The sequence below is a fragment of the Channa argus genome, chromosome 2 (genome assembly GCF_033026475.1).
Source record: "Channa argus isolate prfri chromosome 2, Channa argus male v1.0, whole genome shotgun sequence".
NCBI lineage: Eukaryota > Metazoa > Chordata > Actinopteri > Anabantiformes > Channidae > Channa > Channa argus.
In genome coordinates, this window is record NC_090198.1 from 26,510,656 (window position 1) to 26,528,428 (window position 17,773).

The 17,773-nt window shown below is 39.1% G+C and overlaps 2 protein-coding genes across 2 annotated transcripts; both read left to right on the plus strand.

Annotated features, from left to right (window-relative positions):
* Nucleotides 1–259: 259 nt before the first annotated feature.
* mpc1 (mitochondrial pyruvate carrier 1) lies at nt 260–4,104 on the plus strand. Its single transcript, XM_067487801.1, has 5 exons — nt 260–456; nt 1,627–1,630; nt 1,801–1,897; nt 2,338–2,470; nt 3,005–4,104. The coding sequence occupies exons 1-5, from the start codon at nt 386–388 to the stop codon at nt 3,024–3,026; spliced, it is 327 nt and encodes a 108-aa protein (XP_067343902.1). The 5' UTR covers nt 260–385; the 3' UTR covers nt 3,027–4,104.
* A 1,850-nt stretch (nt 4,105–5,954) lies between these two features.
* On the plus strand, nt 5,955–12,204 carry kifbp (kinesin family binding protein). Its single transcript, XM_067487788.1, has 13 exons — nt 5,955–6,405; nt 6,994–7,092; nt 7,528–7,607; nt 7,752–7,810; nt 8,066–8,190; nt 8,291–8,384; nt 8,900–9,012; nt 9,283–9,432; nt 9,532–9,606; nt 9,723–9,885; nt 10,016–10,190; nt 10,278–10,463; nt 11,247–12,204. The coding sequence occupies exons 1-13, from the start codon at nt 5,962–5,964 to the stop codon at nt 11,383–11,385; spliced, it is 1,902 nt and encodes a 633-aa protein (XP_067343889.1). The 5' UTR covers nt 5,955–5,961; the 3' UTR covers nt 11,386–12,204.
* Nucleotides 12,205–17,773: the final 5,569 nt, after the last annotated feature.

Sequence of the window (17,773 nt, forward strand, 5' to 3'; positions counted from 1 at the left end):
CCTAAAGAATTTAAAAAGTGATGGTCAATGGAACTTTAAAAAAAGTCTGAATTCACAGACATCTTATTAATAATATAAATTATTTGATTGTTGTGTTTTATGGCATTTATTGAAAATGACAAAGAACCAATGACTGGCTATATCCTTAATAACAATAATAATAATAATATTAATCGTAATAATAAATGCAATACCACAGATGACCTGTGAGGGCAGTAACACAATGGCTGTTCTCAGTCTGCCGCAGAACTCACGCGAAGAAGAAGTAGAAGTATGTTTGGGTTGGAAATTTGACCAGTCGTCCTCTGAGCTGGGTTTCCAGTCGTCCTTCAGCTGATCTAGACCCATTTTCTCGGCTACAGTAGGCACCAGCCAAGCAGTAACCATGGCGGGAACACTTGCAAGAAAAGCCGTTGAACACCTGAAGAGCAAAGAGTTCAGGGATTATTTGATGAGGTATGAACTGAAAGCCGCTAACAGCTACATTTCTCTGTTAGCACACATGCTAATGACGCTGGCTACTTGAGTTGGCCGAGAAGTGGCCAGGTTACATCTACTGTGGATAACTTAGCTAATGTTTAACAGTCAGCTAAGTCTACTGCTATGTCGACTTAACGTTTTTATGCAATTCTTCACATATTTTCGGCCATTTGTGTGTTATTAAAGATAAGTGTCGTATTTTCATGCTTTTTCTCAGACAATTTTCAAGGGCGATTGTGCTTTTTGTGAGCCAGCGGTGCAGAGTTAAGTTGTCACGCCAGTTTTACGGTGTCTGCTGGAAATACCGGGCAACCTACTGGAATAACAAGTTGTAATTTATTTCTGACTACATTACATCATAGAGAGTTATTGTAAGTTTCTATAGAAACACCCCAACAGTCATTGGTCGGGGTTTGCAACCTGTAAAAAGCTGTGATGAGCAGCTGACTAATTCTGACATTAACGACAAATGCAAAGAGAAGTGAGAACATTTTGACACTTTCTAACATATTATTACTACATTGGTTAGTTTAATGTGTACAGGATTGTTCGCAGCCACTTTTGAAATGTCCTGCGGCGACGCCATCTTTGTTTACATTTGTCACAGATAAAAGACTTTTCTGTTTTTAACAGTCTTTTTTTCTCTAACGTTCTGAAAACACTTTAAAGCAAAACAAATGTAAACACACTGTAGCTGCAGGCGATTTACACATTCAAATGGCCTTTTAGCCTTTGGCAAAAAAGTCCCATTTTTTGATATTTGTTCAGCAGCTCGTTTCTTTGGCTTTCTGACAAAACATGGCTATTATGGGGTGATGTAGTGAATACGGAAATCAATAAGTTTATTGATCTGTGCTGAGTAGTGGAGTTGCTGGAATGTTCACTAACCTGTTATTGAAATGATTTAAACTGAACACAGAAATGTGTTCACAAAGCAAACTAAACAAACTATACGCTTTGATCCTAGACTTTTTAAAAAACTTGTCCTTTTACCTTGTGATTTGTGACTTGTGTGAAACAGACTTGTGACCTGTTTGATGTGGCAGCTGCTTTTGCATAACCTTTCACTTATCAGTAGACTTACGTATTATCATGTTCTTTTCTCTCCTATGTTGCCCTGAAAACAATGAAAAATAATGTCAACAGCACAGTAAGTCATCATCATCTGTCATTAAATCTGGTTTTACTTTGTGTTTGTCCTTTTGTGACTGCCCGATGTTTTTCTCTGTTATTGCTTAATTTTGATTGTTTGTCCAGTGAAGACATAACTGTTAGTGGTATCATTTTCAAAGCTTTGTCACTTTGTGTGTGCTTTCACAGCATTTCTGGGGTCCTGTAGCAAACTGGGGTCTTCCTATAGCTGCAATCTCAGATATGAAAAAGAGCCCTGAGATTATCAGTGGCAGGATGACCTTTGGTAAGTCACACAACACACACTGATTAACACATATGTACAAATGCAAGCCGGACACAAAGCCCCCACCTCATTTTTTTTTTTTAAAGCTCACACTGCTGGGAGATAACAATAGATGACTTAATTTTTTTTTTTTTTTTACCTAAAGTACAAGTGCAAGTGTTTATTTGTCCATTTGGATATTTCCTCTGGCTTTCCTCTTTTCAATGTGAGAGCTTTTACATTGGTCTTGAATCAACAGAAAAATAACCCCATCTAGATAGATAGATAGATAGATAGATAGATAGATAGATAGATAGATATAGTGGGCAATAAAGAAAGGCTATTTATATTTCATGTTTGAACAGAGATAAGTGTCCAGCATGAAGTGGATTATAAGAAGACAGTGGTGTGATATCACGGTGATAGTCTCACTATTGTCTGTGATTGCTCTCTTCTTCCAGCTTTGTGCTGCTATTCATTGCTCTTCATGAGGTTCGCCTACAAGGTTCAGCCTCGTAACTGGCTGCTGTTTGCCTGCCATTTCACCAATGAGGGAGCACAGCTAGTTCAGGGAGGTCGTCTCATCAAATACAAGTAAGCAGTTCTCTAATCAGTTTTGTTTCTCCTTAACGTGAACAGTGTGTGTATTAGAAAATAGGCGTACTAGTTTAGCACCACCCGCACCACATTTTCTCATCCACATTTTCCAAAAAAAATTGCGCCTTTGTGCCACAACATAAAGTCTTCAGTCAATTCTTTACAGAAAAATTGCTATCCGTCTAGTTTTTCTAATGATAAAATTGGTATACTGTTGGATGAAGTCGTTTTCTTTGTGATCAACATTGTGTGTTCATAAGTGTTTTTTTTCTTGCAAGTTCTGTGATTTGTAACAATGAAAAATGTCTTATCAGTTCTCTTTAACTTTGTTCTTATTTTGAAACCGCATTTTTTACTTTGTTCAATAGTTTATCATTTAGTCAATATTGGCCATGGGAAAGTGATTGCTGTCAGATAGACTCAATGTTGAAATTTAGGAAAATGAGACCTAGTTTGAAAGGATTTGTTCATCATTAGGTAATAGAATGAGATTTTGTTATATGCACATTGATGGCTTCTCTGTTGTTTCAGCATGGAGAAGAAGAGTTCCTAGTGGTGGAGGGAAGCAGATGCATTTTGCTCACAGCAGAGTGACACCTTCCTGCTACGACATCCACCAAACCCATAAACAAGGACATAAAAACTCACACATGTAGACATTTTATCTAATTATTGAAAGTGTGGCACTTGAACCATTTTTTTTAACCTGATCTGACGATCAACCTCATGAAGTTTTAGTCATTTTGCTACACAAACAAAAAAGCAGTTACTTTCTAAGACTCAAGGTAAACTGCTACGGTTTATTGTTAGAGTTTTGCAACACTCAACATTCACACATAAAATTTGGGCAAATGTACATTCAGCTAAGATGTCTAACAGTTAGATGACTTTCACACTAAATCTGCAGCCAATCTGGGATTAAACTATTGCCATTCACCATTTTCATTTCATCTCAGGTCATATTTTTATTTACTTGCAAACCTGCTCTGGAATTTAGATATTAATGATATTTTATAGAGAAAAAAGCCTACACTGACATCGCTTTGAGCACATAAGTCCACACTGTAGCAAATTATCCCTTCCATTAACATATAGACATTTGTTTGTTCATTAATCTTCACTGAAACAGGGAGCTAAGCTGTCTGTTCGTTGTGCTCTGAAACAAGATCTTTGTGTTGTAAAGTGGAATCAGAGTGTGTGTGAGCTTTGTGGAACGTGTGATTGCACAGTGAAATGCTTAAATCATGCATAATGAATACACATCTTTTATGTGGTGAAGCTGCCCACACTCTTAATCTATGTAAGAAGGCTGATCCTGTCAATCCTGCGTGACTGGGCCAGACCAGCTGCTTTTGTCAGTGCCGAGCCCTCATTTACTGTGTGTTGTAAACTGTCATTCACGTTAATTTATCGTCATTGTACAACCACAATTCCAAAAAAGTTGGAACGATGTGTAAAACAAATAAAAAGAAACGATTTGCAAGTCATTGCATTCTATTTTTATTTAGGGTTATCGTGCTAACTTTTTCCGAATTGGGGATGTATAAGCCACGTGATTTATTTTTCCTGATTTAATGATTTGATTCTTTGGATTTGTTCAAATAAACCAATTAAAACCAACTTGAACACAATTCAGTGACTGGACAACTTGTTTGTCACAAACAGTTTTGCGTTTAGTTGTGTCCTGCACCGTGGTCGTTGTTGCTTAGGGATCAGCTGATGTTTGTACGGCAGATATTTCAACATAATAATGTCAATGAGGCCTCTGCTTTGCAACAGTACAGTGAATGCAAAGCAAATAATTTTTAAAGTTTCTAAGAGCCACATCAATAAATTAGACACATCTCATCACAATTTTGCCTTACATTATTTTACAAATGTAAAAAAACGGTAAAATCAGGATTTAAATGTTTGTAATAATTGTAATTTGCAAAGTAAAAATACTTTAACTTAAAGTTATTTGTATTATTAACTAAAAACACAGTATACACAGTACACGGATCCTCTTAATGATCTTAAGCAATACAGTGTTGTGGCAGAGCTAGTTATAACTTTTTATATGCTGTTACATAGCTTAAGAATGCTCAATATTTTAAAAATGATCATATTGGTCTAATAGTTATGTTTTTTGTGGAAAGAACATGAGAGTTGATTATTGAAATGGCAGCATGACAGGACACCTTTCAATACTGATTGGTTACAGCATTTACGCTAATGATATCCTAATCTTTATTATTAATATTGACTGTGAATTCTTCACCATTCACATATGATAGTCTAATCTTTATTATTATATTTCTTTCGTATACGTTTTTTGGCACTTAACAACTTCGGCCCACTTTCAGCTAGAACACCATTCAAACTTTTAAATTTTCAGCTTATTAAGGACGTGTGCTCTGTCATTCAGCTTTTTAATATCTTTTATGCTTGCTTAAAAAAAAAAATCAGCTTTTTTTCAGCAAGTTGTTCTCATTCATAAGAATGGAGAGCCTCTTAAGCTCATCCTCCGGCTTTAACTAGTCAGCCATACTTCAGCCCATTCAAACTTTCAGCAAATCACAAGACTTTCAGCTATCAGCCTTGTATTTTGCTTTTCAATATCCTTTACAGTTTTTGAATAATCAATCTTATTTTTCTTCTTCCTTCAACTTTCATCTGTCCAAAATAAATTATATATTAAAACAGGTATTTCTGTGTTCTTTCAGAAAATGTAACTCTCATAGTGACAGGACTTACTATTCCATTCAGTATTTGGCCAGAAGTGGACGAGTGCTGTCTGAAACGTCCATTGTAGCCCATTATAACGGCCCAGAAATTCTCAAATCACAAACGGGCTGTTTTAAAATCGGTGCCCTGCCTTCATTTTCTTCAAAAAAAGTATTATCACCGTGTTCAGTCAAGCTTTCTGCCTCTCAAAATTTTTTTATTTTGTTAACAGGACTAATACTTTTTCACATTTTGCGAGGCAAAGTGTGAGCAGTTCACAGCCCGTCTTCAGCATATGTGAGTGACTTTAGTCCACCTGCAGTAATAGGTCCAGGTTTGCCAATTGGACAATTGTTAGAATCTCTTCAACTTTCTCCACATTGAGATGTAAATGGTTCTGCATACTTTGACCTACTGGAATTGCAACTTTAACGTGATGTTTTGAAATCATGTTAAAAAAAATTATTGAAGTTTTTTAAGGCTAACTGCTTTGAAGTTTGCCTAACCAGTATGTAAGGAAGTGACAGTACGTTTCAGCTCTTTCAGCAAAAACAGTAAAGCTTTTTTCAGCTTTGCTTGGAAACTCGTTGCAGAGGCGAAGGATTCACAGTTCATGCTCCCTTTGGAAATGCTAATTCTAGTTTGGACATCAAGGCGCTGCTGGATAAAAAGAGGTTTGACGTTGTAAAAGAGAACTGCGGCCAGCAGGGGGCAGTGATGCCCCCTACAGAAAAGGGCCTTTGTGCATGTGAGACATTAAAAAACAAAAGAAGAAAACCAACATGGCGGCAATCAGCAGTAATGAGTGGAGAGCCGTCTGCGACAAATTCACTGACGTCCAAAAGTTAACAGAATTAGAATCACGAAATGACCCAGAAAACGATCCGTTCCGCTCCAAGTACAAGGCCAGGGAGCTCCTCAGAGAGATCTACTGCTCGTTGAAGAATTTCGACGCTGGGGAAAACGAAGATGAGCAGCAGCAGCAGCAGCCAGCCGAGCCGCCGGAGGACGGGCAGAGGGGGGACTTGTTCTGTCAGGACATCAGCGGCGACTCGGCCGCCGGCCTGTGGGCCGCCAAACTCGGGGCTGTGGAGTACTATCTGGGCGTCAACCACGTCGACACAGAGGAGCTGTCACCCGGGGAGGAGCATCTGATGAATTGCATGAAAGTGCTGGAGAGATGCAGAGTGTCGCTCGGGAATGTGTCGCTGTTCATCCATGTCAGGGTAACGTTGACGTACCTAACATCAGGCTAATGCAGCGAAGCTAGCGTTAGCTGCCAGCTTGAAATTAAAAAATTAATGCTTATGGATGCTTCCATTCACAGTAATCTTTATAATAATAATAATAATAATAATAATAATAATAATAATAATAATAATAATAATAATAATAATTATTATTATTATTATTATTATTATTATTATTATTGTTTAGTTTAGTATCTCAGCTGAAGCAGGTCATGTGATCAGCCATAGAGCTGTGACCAAACAAGCAACCAAATAACACACACACACGGAAACACACTGGAAACACACTGGAAACACACTGTCTGAATAAAAGCCTTTTTGATACTTTTTATTTATAGTAAACGTTTCAGTTATTTTAGCAAAAATAGTTGAGCTTTTGTCTGCATTGTTTCATTATTATTCATGCCTCCTGTTCTTTCCTACAAAGTGCATATATTTGATTTGGGGTGATCTTCGGGCAGTGCTGCCCAGTTCAGTAGCAGTGCAGGGATGGTAACGTATTAAGAGATCAGATGATGCGGATCACTTAATGCTGCTCTTGTGTCGGTTTGTTTGTGTTCTCAGAACCAGTTAGGCATCCTTTGGGCAGGCCGGGATGAGACAGAGAAGGCCCAGGAATTCCTGGAAACAGCTGAATCCATCTACCAGCGTTATATGAAGGAGGTAAAGTTGGTTTCCTGCATAGCTGCTTACAAAAGCTGCTGCAAAGCTGTAATCAAAGCCATTGGAAATCGATATCTAGGCAGGTGAAAATAGACAAATAGTAGATAAAAGTAAAAAATCATTTATCATTTTTTGTACATATACAACTGTCAATTTGCTATTACCATAAACGGGTGTAGTGTCATATAACCACATGTATGTCTGCCAGGTGCCAAAAAAGCAATGCAGTGTTTTATTTTTTATAAAGGGTGTGTACATGCCATTTTTAGGGTGCTGTATTTGAAATGTGGATACAGTGCAGTATGTTGTATGCGGTCTTGTGTTGATTGTAAGTAAAAACAAATCCAACGGGAAGTCTTTTGTTTAAGATGAGCAGGAGAGCAAGGCCACATCCTCTTCATCAGCAGCCAGGGTCACTTTGTTTGTATGTTTCAGGATGGGAGTCCTCCCACTGATATGACGGAGTACTTTGCCTCTGAGGAGAACCTGCTGACACATCAGGAAAAGACCAAGAGGTCTTTTTTTGGAACTTGTAAATTCCAACATTCCTGTACAGATGGCCTGCAGATATGCACACATGCAGATGATGTTAACAATATTGTTACTCTGCTTTGCCTTCTCTCATCCTGCTTTATCCTTTTTTTTTGCCGGTCCACCAGGTTTGAGCTGGCCTACACACATACAATGTACTACCTTGCTCAAGTCTATAAAAATCTTGGTGAGTCATGTCTTGTTTAGGTAAAATAAATAGACTGTAATTTATTTATAATAGAAGTTATAGCATAAGCCATACATCATTTTTAAAATCATTTTTAAAATCATACATAAAACTCTACAATGTGTCACTTTAAATCAATAAATGTCCACTTCCATTGAAGTTACACAATGTTCTCTATTTTCTATTGATATAATACAGCTGAATGTTATGTTTTTAAGTTGATAGATGTAATTTCTAGGGTGTTTTGTCTTTCAGGTGAAACTGAGCGTGCTGCCACCTACTGTCACAGCACCCTGCAGAGACAGTTGCAGTTAAATCAGTTCAGTCCAATGGAGTGGGCTCTGAATGCAGCTACACTGTCACAGTATTATATCACAAAGGTAAAAACCATTTCTGTGTGTTATGACCAAAAATGCTTTCGTCTTGCTTGTTAAACATTTTTACCAAAACCGATTTTTTTTTTGTTTGTTTGTTTTTAAGGGCCGATACATGGAAGGTAGACATTGCCTCTCAGCAGCTACTGTAATATTTGACTTTTCAGGGGAGGTTCCATCTGAGGCTGCAGCGCGGGAGAGTAAGTATCTACCTGAAGTATCTTGCCTTTAATTGTATTCTGTACATGTCAAGATAAGCACAGTGGTCGAGTGGTTAGCGCTGCCGCTTCATCGCTAGAAGGTCCCTGGTTTGATCCTCTTGATACTCTGGTTTCCTCCCACAGTCCAGAGGCATGGAGTTAAAGGGTGACCTGAAGTCAAATCCGTTCCACGTTCCAAACATGCAACATGGCAGAGCCCCTGTACTGGATTACAATAAATTGCCCCTGTGATCATAATGTCATGCCAGATCAGCGTATTTAAACAACATGACAAGGAAAAATAAATTCCAAAAACTGCTCAACAGTGTCAATGAGTTTGAAGTAGACATATAGTAGCATAGCTTTTATTTCTTTGCCACATGGCACACAGTTGGTTCATTAGGACTGCAGACACACACACACACACACACACACACACACACACACACACAAATGTTGGTGTTCACAGATTGTAGATGTTGATCGATGTCTTTTTCTGATTCTGTCTGCTTCAGGTGAGACAGAGAGTGAGCGTAGGGAACAACTGAGACAGAAGAGAGCAGAAATTGCAAGATGTTGGATCAAATACTGTCTCAACCTCCTGCAAGATGCTAAGAAGCAGCTAGAGGTAGTGGATGGTTGTGCGTGTCTGTGGCATGTCTTTTAAATCTGATGTCTGAATGAACTGGAAAAAGTCCAGCTTGTTCAGATATTATCACGTAATTCATCTATTTGGTTCTTGCCAAACCTTGATGCGCATGTTTGCTCTTTGGAGTATCTGTAAATCTTTGTGTTTACCCAGATACATTTCTGTTTGCTTGTGTGTATTCGAGCTTAGATTTACATAACTGTTTTGGGTGCGTCTTACATTGTGCGGCCGCATCTTGTTTGTGACCAGGACAACATCGGGGAGCTAGATACTTATCGTCAGGAAGAGCTGAAGAGAGCAAGAAGACATGATGAGGAGGAGGAAGAGAAAGGCAGAAAGAGTGCTCTGCTGTTTGGCTCTGAGGACACCTTTGACTCCATTGCTAGTGTGGAAGAGAAGGTCAAAATGCTTTATTTTCTTCACTGCTCATTGAACGACAGGTAGAAGTCGTGATTTTGATGTAATATGTAGTATTGAACTCTGCTTTGTATTTTGTAGGTCCCATGTTTGTTGCCATTGGATTTCACTGAGGCAAGAGCAGTGTTTCTAGTGGGACAGAATTATGTCACACAGGTATACACGACACGACACGTGTACACACACACACACACACACACACACACACACACACACACACTCTCAGTCGTCATTGCTTATGTGGCCTGCGTCTTATTCATTCTCCCTTGTAGGCAAAGGAATTCTTTGAGATGGATGGATATGTGACAGATCACATAGAAATTTTGCAGGATCACAGTGCTTTGTTCAGGGCCCTGGCTTTTTTTGAAGAGGACCTGGAGCGACGTTGCAAAATGCACAAACGAAGAGTTGACATGCTGGAGCCAATCTGCAATGGTAATGACCTAACTTTGTTCTTGAGTCTGTGAATATTTACATAAGCTTGATGGAAGTATAAAAAGGTGTATTTAAGGTGACGCAGTAATGAAATCGATATTGCCTTATTTTGCTCTTTGCCACTCTACAGATTTGAATTCCCAGTACTACCTACTGATCCGCAGACAGCTGATGTTTGAATTGGCTGAGACCTACAGTGAAATGATGGACCTGAAACTGACCTTGGCAAACAGACAAGCAGACTCAGAGACACTAGACAACCACACCATCAAGAAATTCAACCATCTCTGCTCGGCCTCTGCCAAGTAAGTCTTCTCGTGTGTGGAGTACCCGTGTGTCGTGATGTGTCTACACTACTGTTCAGTGTTTCTTAGTAATGTTGTGCTCTCCAGGTACTTCCAGAAGTTCCTAGACTCCCTGTGTTCTCCCGAGGGGAAGTTCCCCGAGCATCTGGAGGACGAAGTGCTCAGACCAGCTCTGGTGGCCCGCTTCAGGGTGGCTCGACTACTGAGCCGGCTCATCAGCTCTTTACCTTCTGCCAAGCTGGAAAACCTCACCAAATCTCTGGAAAACTACAAGTATGAAAATATACATCCAAAGTAAAAGTACTATTTAGAATGATAGTATACAGTAGATTGACGTTAAAAGAAAAGCGTGAGGGAATAGAAAAAAAGATGTAATTGTTTGCTACTTTTTTCCCATTAAATAATACATTGTACTCCACTGCATTTCAGAGGGAAACTGCTGTTATATCTGATCGTTATACCTGCTTTTAACTTTGTAGATTGAGATTATTAATACAAAATATAATAACCTATAATAATGACATGTTCCTATAGGTTAAGATAAGATTGAGGGCTGTGTGATGTGACATTAGAAAACCGTCTGTCGTTTCATACTATCTATATTGTTGCGTCTCCAATCGCACTCTTTTCGACGGTATGATGCGTGTTTGGTCCACGCGGTGTGAGCGCCGCAGAGTACCGACCTAAACGTACACTAAGGACACTGAAGTTGACGCAGAATGGAGAACTCGAGAACACGAGGTGGGTGTAAGCGACAGTAAGCCAAGCTCGGGACCGGCACCAAGGTGGCCCTTGGTCCTTCTGCATCCCAACCCAATGCTCTGCCACTGATCCACCAGGCCCTCCAATCTATTTTCATGTAGTTTGCAGAAAATATGCTTTATGATAATATATATTATTATCAGGATCATATCTCACTGCCCTATTACGTTTCCTGAAAAGATTTTTTTTTACTTTTGCAGGAGTTGTGTACAGGGGTATTTCTGCTTCTTTTACTTGTGAGATCTGAGGACTTCGTCAACCACTGATAAGTTTTACTCTCCACATCTTGTCTAGGTACGTGGTGGAGTATTGTGAGAGCCACCCTGCGGCAGCGGCCACTGTGGAGACGGAGCTGGAGCTGAGTAAGGAGATGGTCGGCCTGCTCCCTCTGAAAATCAACCGCCTTAAAGCCCGGATGGCTGCAAACAACTGACGGACGCCACTGTTTACTAAACGAATTGCTAAAAGCGTTAAATTCATCTCGATGGTCTGGTTAGTCCAAATGTACACATTATGATCAAGAAATTAGACAGCTGACTTTGTTTGTACTGGCGATTGCCTCCTTTTTGTGCAGTGAGCATGCTGCTTTCAGAAGACCTTTTGAACATACTTCACAATGTACATATGTGCTCTTCCCCGTGTAGTAAAACTTTACACTGTAGCTTTTTTGTCACTAATTGCCTTTGCAGAACAAAAATGGTTCCACTAAGTGGCCTCTTAACATCATTAAGGCAGACACTTTACTACTGAGGTGTCCTCTGTAACTGCTTTCGTTTATGATAGGTTTTTTTATTAATCATATTGGTTTTCATTTATTGTGGCTTTATTTTCTGTAAAGCTCTCCAGCACATTACATCTTTCTTCAGCTTCTGTATGTGTCTGATGGTAACACAAATGTTTAGGCCTATTGTAACCAGGTTTATTTTAGGTACACTAGTAACAATGGACAGCTAGAAGCACAGGCAATGGGTCTGATCCACTTGGCACCACTGACAAGTTGTTTTCTTTAAAAGATGAAGTGACCTGAAGCCATGATGCATGATGCCAGCTTTATCTAATTGAAACGGTGTGTTTTCCTTCTGCCTCTGAGGCATAACAGTGTCATTCTTTTTTGTACAGCAGATATTGTATGTAATGATTATAAAGTGTCTAAAACTGTGTTTATTAAAGGCAAAACTATTATGTCCCATTAAGTTTATGTTGTTCTCCAGTGTATTTAAACTAACCTTATAAACACGTTGGGACTTCCTGAGACTTTGTGTGTGTGTGTGTGTGTGTGTTCCAAAAAGCTGTTAAGGTGACTGCTCACTGTCTCAACCAACACCTTATTTAGACATTTCCAACGCTCAGAGTTGATCAAAACTGTCTGTTCCACACCACTTATCTTTTGGCTTGTTACAGAGCTAAACTCAGTTCTATTTATTTGTGGACTCCTCATACGTCGGTAACAATTGCAATACATTCTTCCGTGAGAACTTGGCCAATGCCTCTTGGTGGAAAACCCGCTCCTACACATAATAAACACTGATTCGTGTAGGCCGACCTGCTGAAACATAAACAGTTTCCGTTGTTGAAGCTACGGAGAAATAAGCCATTTCCAAGCAAGAAAGTTGAGGTTTTTATGTAAAATGTTAAGCAAATCATGTCATTGTTTTAATTGACGTTTTATGTAAACATCTTAACTCAACAGAAAACATTAAATTAAAGAAACTTTTTTTTTTTTGCTTTTTCAGATTCTGTCTGTCTCAACCCTTAGAACGACAACCTGATTACATAGGCGTTACATTAGGAACAGAGTAACAGACCATGTTAAATGATAAAAAAATGCTTCCTTTAGCACTTGTTTGCAGAAACATCTCTTTTCCCATGAACTTGTAATCGTCATTTCTGACTTATGTCTACAGGAACAAACTCAGTACACAGGAATGAGGAGGTGTCAACTGCAGTTTGCTGCGTAAGTTATTTTTCTGCGCGCTGACAAAATTTCTTGAAGAAAAATGATGACATGTAATTGTGACTACAAGACACTGCTCCATTTCTGCCTCACAACCATTTATGGGGCTCTTGACAAGTTTTTTGTCACTTTGCCACAACTGGTGAAGTAAGTCGTTGGCTGGTGTTTGTATACGTGTTAACAACGTGTGTGCGTGTGTGTGTTTTTGTGAGTGTGAAAATAGTGCTGTCTCTGCTGCCATAAATTCTGGTTTCTCAGACAATAGCTTTGAATTCCACAAAACGTTACAAAAGTGGGAATAGAAACTGAGCTGACTGTAAAACCCAACTGTTTGTATACCACACTGGCTGCTGCAGGCGAATGTATGTAACCTATCAGATATTCTCATGTATAAAGTAGCTTTTTAAATTGACTACTATGAATAATGGAAGAGGAGTGTCAACTGGAGACATGCTGTCTCTGCAATGATTTGTGTAAGTGATCATATTGTATGTGCCTCATAAATGTCACTTATAGTGTGTGTGTGTGTGTGGTTGTGCACAAAGACAGGGTTGGACAGGCTAGCATGTCATTTCCTGAAGGAAAATGATAGCAACTGATGTTACCAACTTCCTGCAGCATCGTACTGATGTGCCAGCTGAAACAAACTGTTCCTTCGCTCTCTCTCTGTCTCCTTTTGTCTGACGTAGTCGAAAAACAGGCGCCGACGAGCAGAAAGACGAATGCAACAGCAGTAGTAAAATGAGAACAAATATTTGACAGAGCGCCTAAAGTAGCACAGTATAAAAACAGGTCAACCAAGCAGTGTGAACAACAAATTGCGGTTTATGGTTTTAGGATGGTCTTTTTCTGGAGCTCTCTGACACACTGACCTGTGTGTGTTTATGTGTGCAGCTCATTTTGGTTTTACACAACCCTCACAAGGAAAGAAAATACATGTGTAGTGGCATTACAGGACTAACAATGAAGACAACCCTAAACTTTTACGATTTTTAATGTGACTTACATTTCTGTTCCATAAAGAGTAGCTGGGGTTGCGTATTGTAACTACGCCCTTTGACAAATATTGAAAGGTGCAGCAACATGGTGTGACATGCAATTAAACCTCACACAAATGTGACACAAAGCCACAGATGTTATCATCCGAGTTCCTTCCCTCACTGGCTCAAGTGATGAAACCAACACTCATCTAAAATAAGATAAAACTCATTTACGCTGCAGCTGCAGTAATACAAATGCATGCTGTGCAGGCAATGACTTCATGTTACGTTTAAAACCAGGCCTTAGGTTGGGTTTGCATTTAAAAATAACTAACCCAGTGTATGTGCGTTTAAATCACAATCACATAAAACACTGGTGGATTCATTTCTGTCCACCTGTAATCAACAGAATGGACCCAAATATGCCCGGATGCCTCCATTTCTTTCCTCCGTCCCTTCCACATTTTAGGTTTTAACTGACTGCAAAGATCAAACATCAAGTGCTTCATATATTTTGGTTGCACAGAACAGAATTTGGCTAATAATTGGGTCTGGGTTAAGATAAAGGGGCTAGAAAATGCATTTTGTCAACAGGTGTTTTCACAAACGTGTGTGTGTGTGGGGGCTTGTGTTATACATGTTGTGGGTACATAAGTCATTGAATTCTAGAGGGAAGATGAAGGGATAAGGTTAGGCTTAGGTTTGTATAAGGGTTGGTGTAAGGCAAGCGAAGATTATGGTCAGGGAAAGTCTCCCGAAAATCAGTGTATGTCCATAAAATGTCCTCTGAAGTGACAGAAACATGACTACGTGTGCGTGTACACACTTGCACTGGGGTCGTAAATGGTGTCAGCGGTAACTTTTATTCATTTATTTCTTAAATGGTCAGTGCACTCAAGTCAGTGTGTAGACCAAATATAAATAAAACACCCACTGCTTTTTATTTTTTCGTGCGAGACATTTTGGGATAAAAAGTTCAGGAAAACTAGTTTAACCAAATATAATACTCAATTTCCTTACGCTTTTAATTTTAAGTTTTCAGGTAATGAAGAGACCATAAGACATGACGGACTCATCTGAAGAGCTTTTTTTTTACTGTAGTTGTGAACTTAAGGTTTGTAAAAGTTTGGTAACTGAAGGATAACATATCTTTGATTTGATACTTAATATACAGTACACAATACAGTGTTTTTATATAGATGGTAACACTGAGGGGGCAATTAACCCTCTGTTTGGACTCTGTTTTGGTTATTTATTGCAGAAAGACAGCTGTACATATCTCATGACATGCCACAGCCCGTGGTTTATTCAGGTCACAAGATAATCAAGAATACTGTTCACTACTGAGAAAATCCCCAAAACCTACTGCGATGGATGTATGAAGGCATGCGAGTTCTAAATGAACAGACATATCCATTTTGTTTTACTTGCTAGAAACTGTTCTGAGAGACTGTGGCAAACTACTTGAACTTCACCCTGAAGACTTGCTCTTTTTATTAAAACTGTCATCATGCATTCATTGTTACATTTCTGTGAAATCACATGAACATGTCATCATATCGTTGCAACATGAAAGAAAACCACCCTTTTTGTCATATAGTTTCCTGTTTTACGTCCTAACTGCCAAGGAGTGACATCAGTGATTGCGAGCGGAGTAAGTACACACCCAGACACAGCAGCAGACTGGTTCGATGCTAAACATTTTGAATGTGGTATAATAAGTAGCGCCAATGGATCAAAATAGCTAAAAACTCAAACACAACAGTAAAGTTCATTTAACTCCATCTATCCACCCACCGAGGTGGCAGCATATTCACTAAGGCTTTCCAGAGCTGGTCCACTGGTCCACAACCAGCACTGAATCCACATTGTTCCTCCTGGATCAGAGGTTTGACCGTCAGTCAAAGCCTCTTTTTCTCAGGACCTTGGCATAGATTTTCCCCGGAGGCTGAGCAGTGTGATAATCGGAGCACCCCCTGATCCCCTGATCCCCTTTTTTAAATATGGGAACTTATGGGAATGTGGGATCAGAAGCTGTAGTGGAAAGTAACTAAGTACATGTGTTCAAGCTCACTTTTGATGTACATGACTTTACTTGAGTAAAGCCATTCCATTCTTCTACATTTCAGAGGGATAGTTATTGGTTACTTTTTGCCTGGTTACTTTTTAGATGGAGATAAAAATCAGTAGCATTTACTTGGATTTACTTTCAGATGAATAATGCAAACTATCATCAACTAGATGTGGTATTATGGAATAATATATCTGACAGTATATAAAATCCATATCATCCAGCATTTAACACACATACAGTGCAGATTTCAAATGGTCCACAGATACAGATCAAGAGGCTGAAATCTGTAGAAATAATCTGAAAATTAGAAAACAGACATTCAGAGTAATTCATTGCATGTGGGGCCATGGCCCATACAACCTATACCGTCCTTGTCAGCACCAGAAAACAAATGTTCTTGGACAGAAAAGCGAATTTTACTCTAAACCATTCAGGGTTCATGTAATTTTTGCGCTGGTCTCATTTTGTGTTTATCCCTGTGAAAGTTAAAAGAAAGTGAGTAAAACCCACAGCTAAAAGCAAGTGAAGGGATGATCCATCTCTCCCCCACTCCCTTTCTGTTTCTGTATAAACTAAAGGGCTTGTGAGAAACTCAATTGAATTAAAGTGAGTTCATCTAAAAGCAGAAGCTTTTCGAAGATACTATCTTCTTCTTATCTCAATACGAGATGAACCAGCAGTCAATTAAAACAAAAATCGCTTCCTCTCGTCTTTATAATCAGAACTACAGATTGAATCTTGGCTGCTACGTTCTGGTATTTCCTCAGCCCAAGTGGGTAGTTGCGCAAAACACCGACCTGATATCTGATATTTGAGGCAGCTAATGCAAAAGTTTCCACTGAGGATGTTCAGCACTTTGTGCAGCACAAGTCTTCAGGAAACTGTGACGCACTTAGAGGGCCGAGCTCCTGCAGAGGGAGTTTGACTTTGTGTGTGTGTGTGTCTGTGAGCCAGTTTGCACTTATTCTTCAGCAGGCAAAGAAGCTTCACATTAGAAGGGAGTGACCTTATATTTTCTTTTTACTCTGTTGAAGAAAGACACTTTTAAGGATGAAAGTGATACTTTTGCTTGTTGTGTCCTGCTTTGCCCTACATAACGGAAATGGTAAGTGGACAATTTATTATAAAATCTACCTTTTGACAACTGTTGGGGTCACATTAGATGTGAGTGGACATTACTTAGACTTTATTTAGAGAGGAAGTGGGTGTAATTATTTCCCAGACTTAATAATTTTCAGATTGACAAACTAAACTAGAAACTCTGCCTCTTTCTTGGTATTTGATTATGCGTGTAGGCGTCCGGTGCTTACCGTAACTAACTGTCTGTTATGACTCATTTGTTAAACATGTTATGCTGACGGCACAGATCTCCATCTTTTTCTCCACCTGATCAGCAGAACACACGAATCGATCACCTTTATAAAATCGGAAATCTGAAACTAACACTGCAGGGTGGGAAAGAGTTGGGGAATTTCTGTTTCTGTGTGAGTTTCCCTGTGGCCTATTGAAACGTGAATACATCAAAGAGTTTTTTTTTTACTCTAACCATGACACGGTGTCCTTTCGTTAATGGGAGGACGACTGGATGGGGAAAGCCCTCAAAACAAAGACTGTGAATGGTTTATTTGTTTCTTCACATCACTGAAAAGGTTTCAGGAGGTTAATGCATAATTTGGAAGACATTAAAGCAGTTTAGTGCACAGTGGTGCACCTGTTCTTTTGTCTTAGTTAGATTGAACCAATTACTGGACAAATTAATGTGTAAATTAAAACATTGGACACAGTATTGAAGACTATATTCTTCTATTCTTTC

Excerpts from the sequence above, each read along its gene's own strand:
- mpc1 (XM_067487801.1), top strand. The coding sequence starts at position 386 with ATGGCGGGAACACTTGCAAGAAAAGCCGTTGAACACCTGAAGAGCAAA. Across the intron at positions 1,898-2,337 it reads CAGTGGCAGGATGACCTTTG|CTTTGTGCTGCTATTCATTG; the intron begins GTAAGTCACACA and ends CTCTTCTTCCAG. Across the intron at positions 2,471-3,004 it reads GGTCGTCTCATCAAATACAA|CATGGAGAAGAAGAGTTCCT; the intron begins GTAAGCAGTTCT and ends CTGTTGTTTCAG.
- kifbp (XM_067487788.1), top strand. The coding sequence starts at position 5,962 with ATGGCGGCAATCAGCAGTAATGAGTGGAGAGCCGTCTGCGACAAATTC. Across the intron at positions 8,385-8,899 it reads TGAGGCTGCAGCGCGGGAGA|GTGAGACAGAGAGTGAGCGT; the intron begins GTAAGTATCTAC and ends TGTCTGCTTCAG. Across the intron at positions 9,013-9,282 it reads ATGCTAAGAAGCAGCTAGAG|GACAACATCGGGGAGCTAGA; the intron begins GTAGTGGATGGT and ends GTTTGTGACCAG.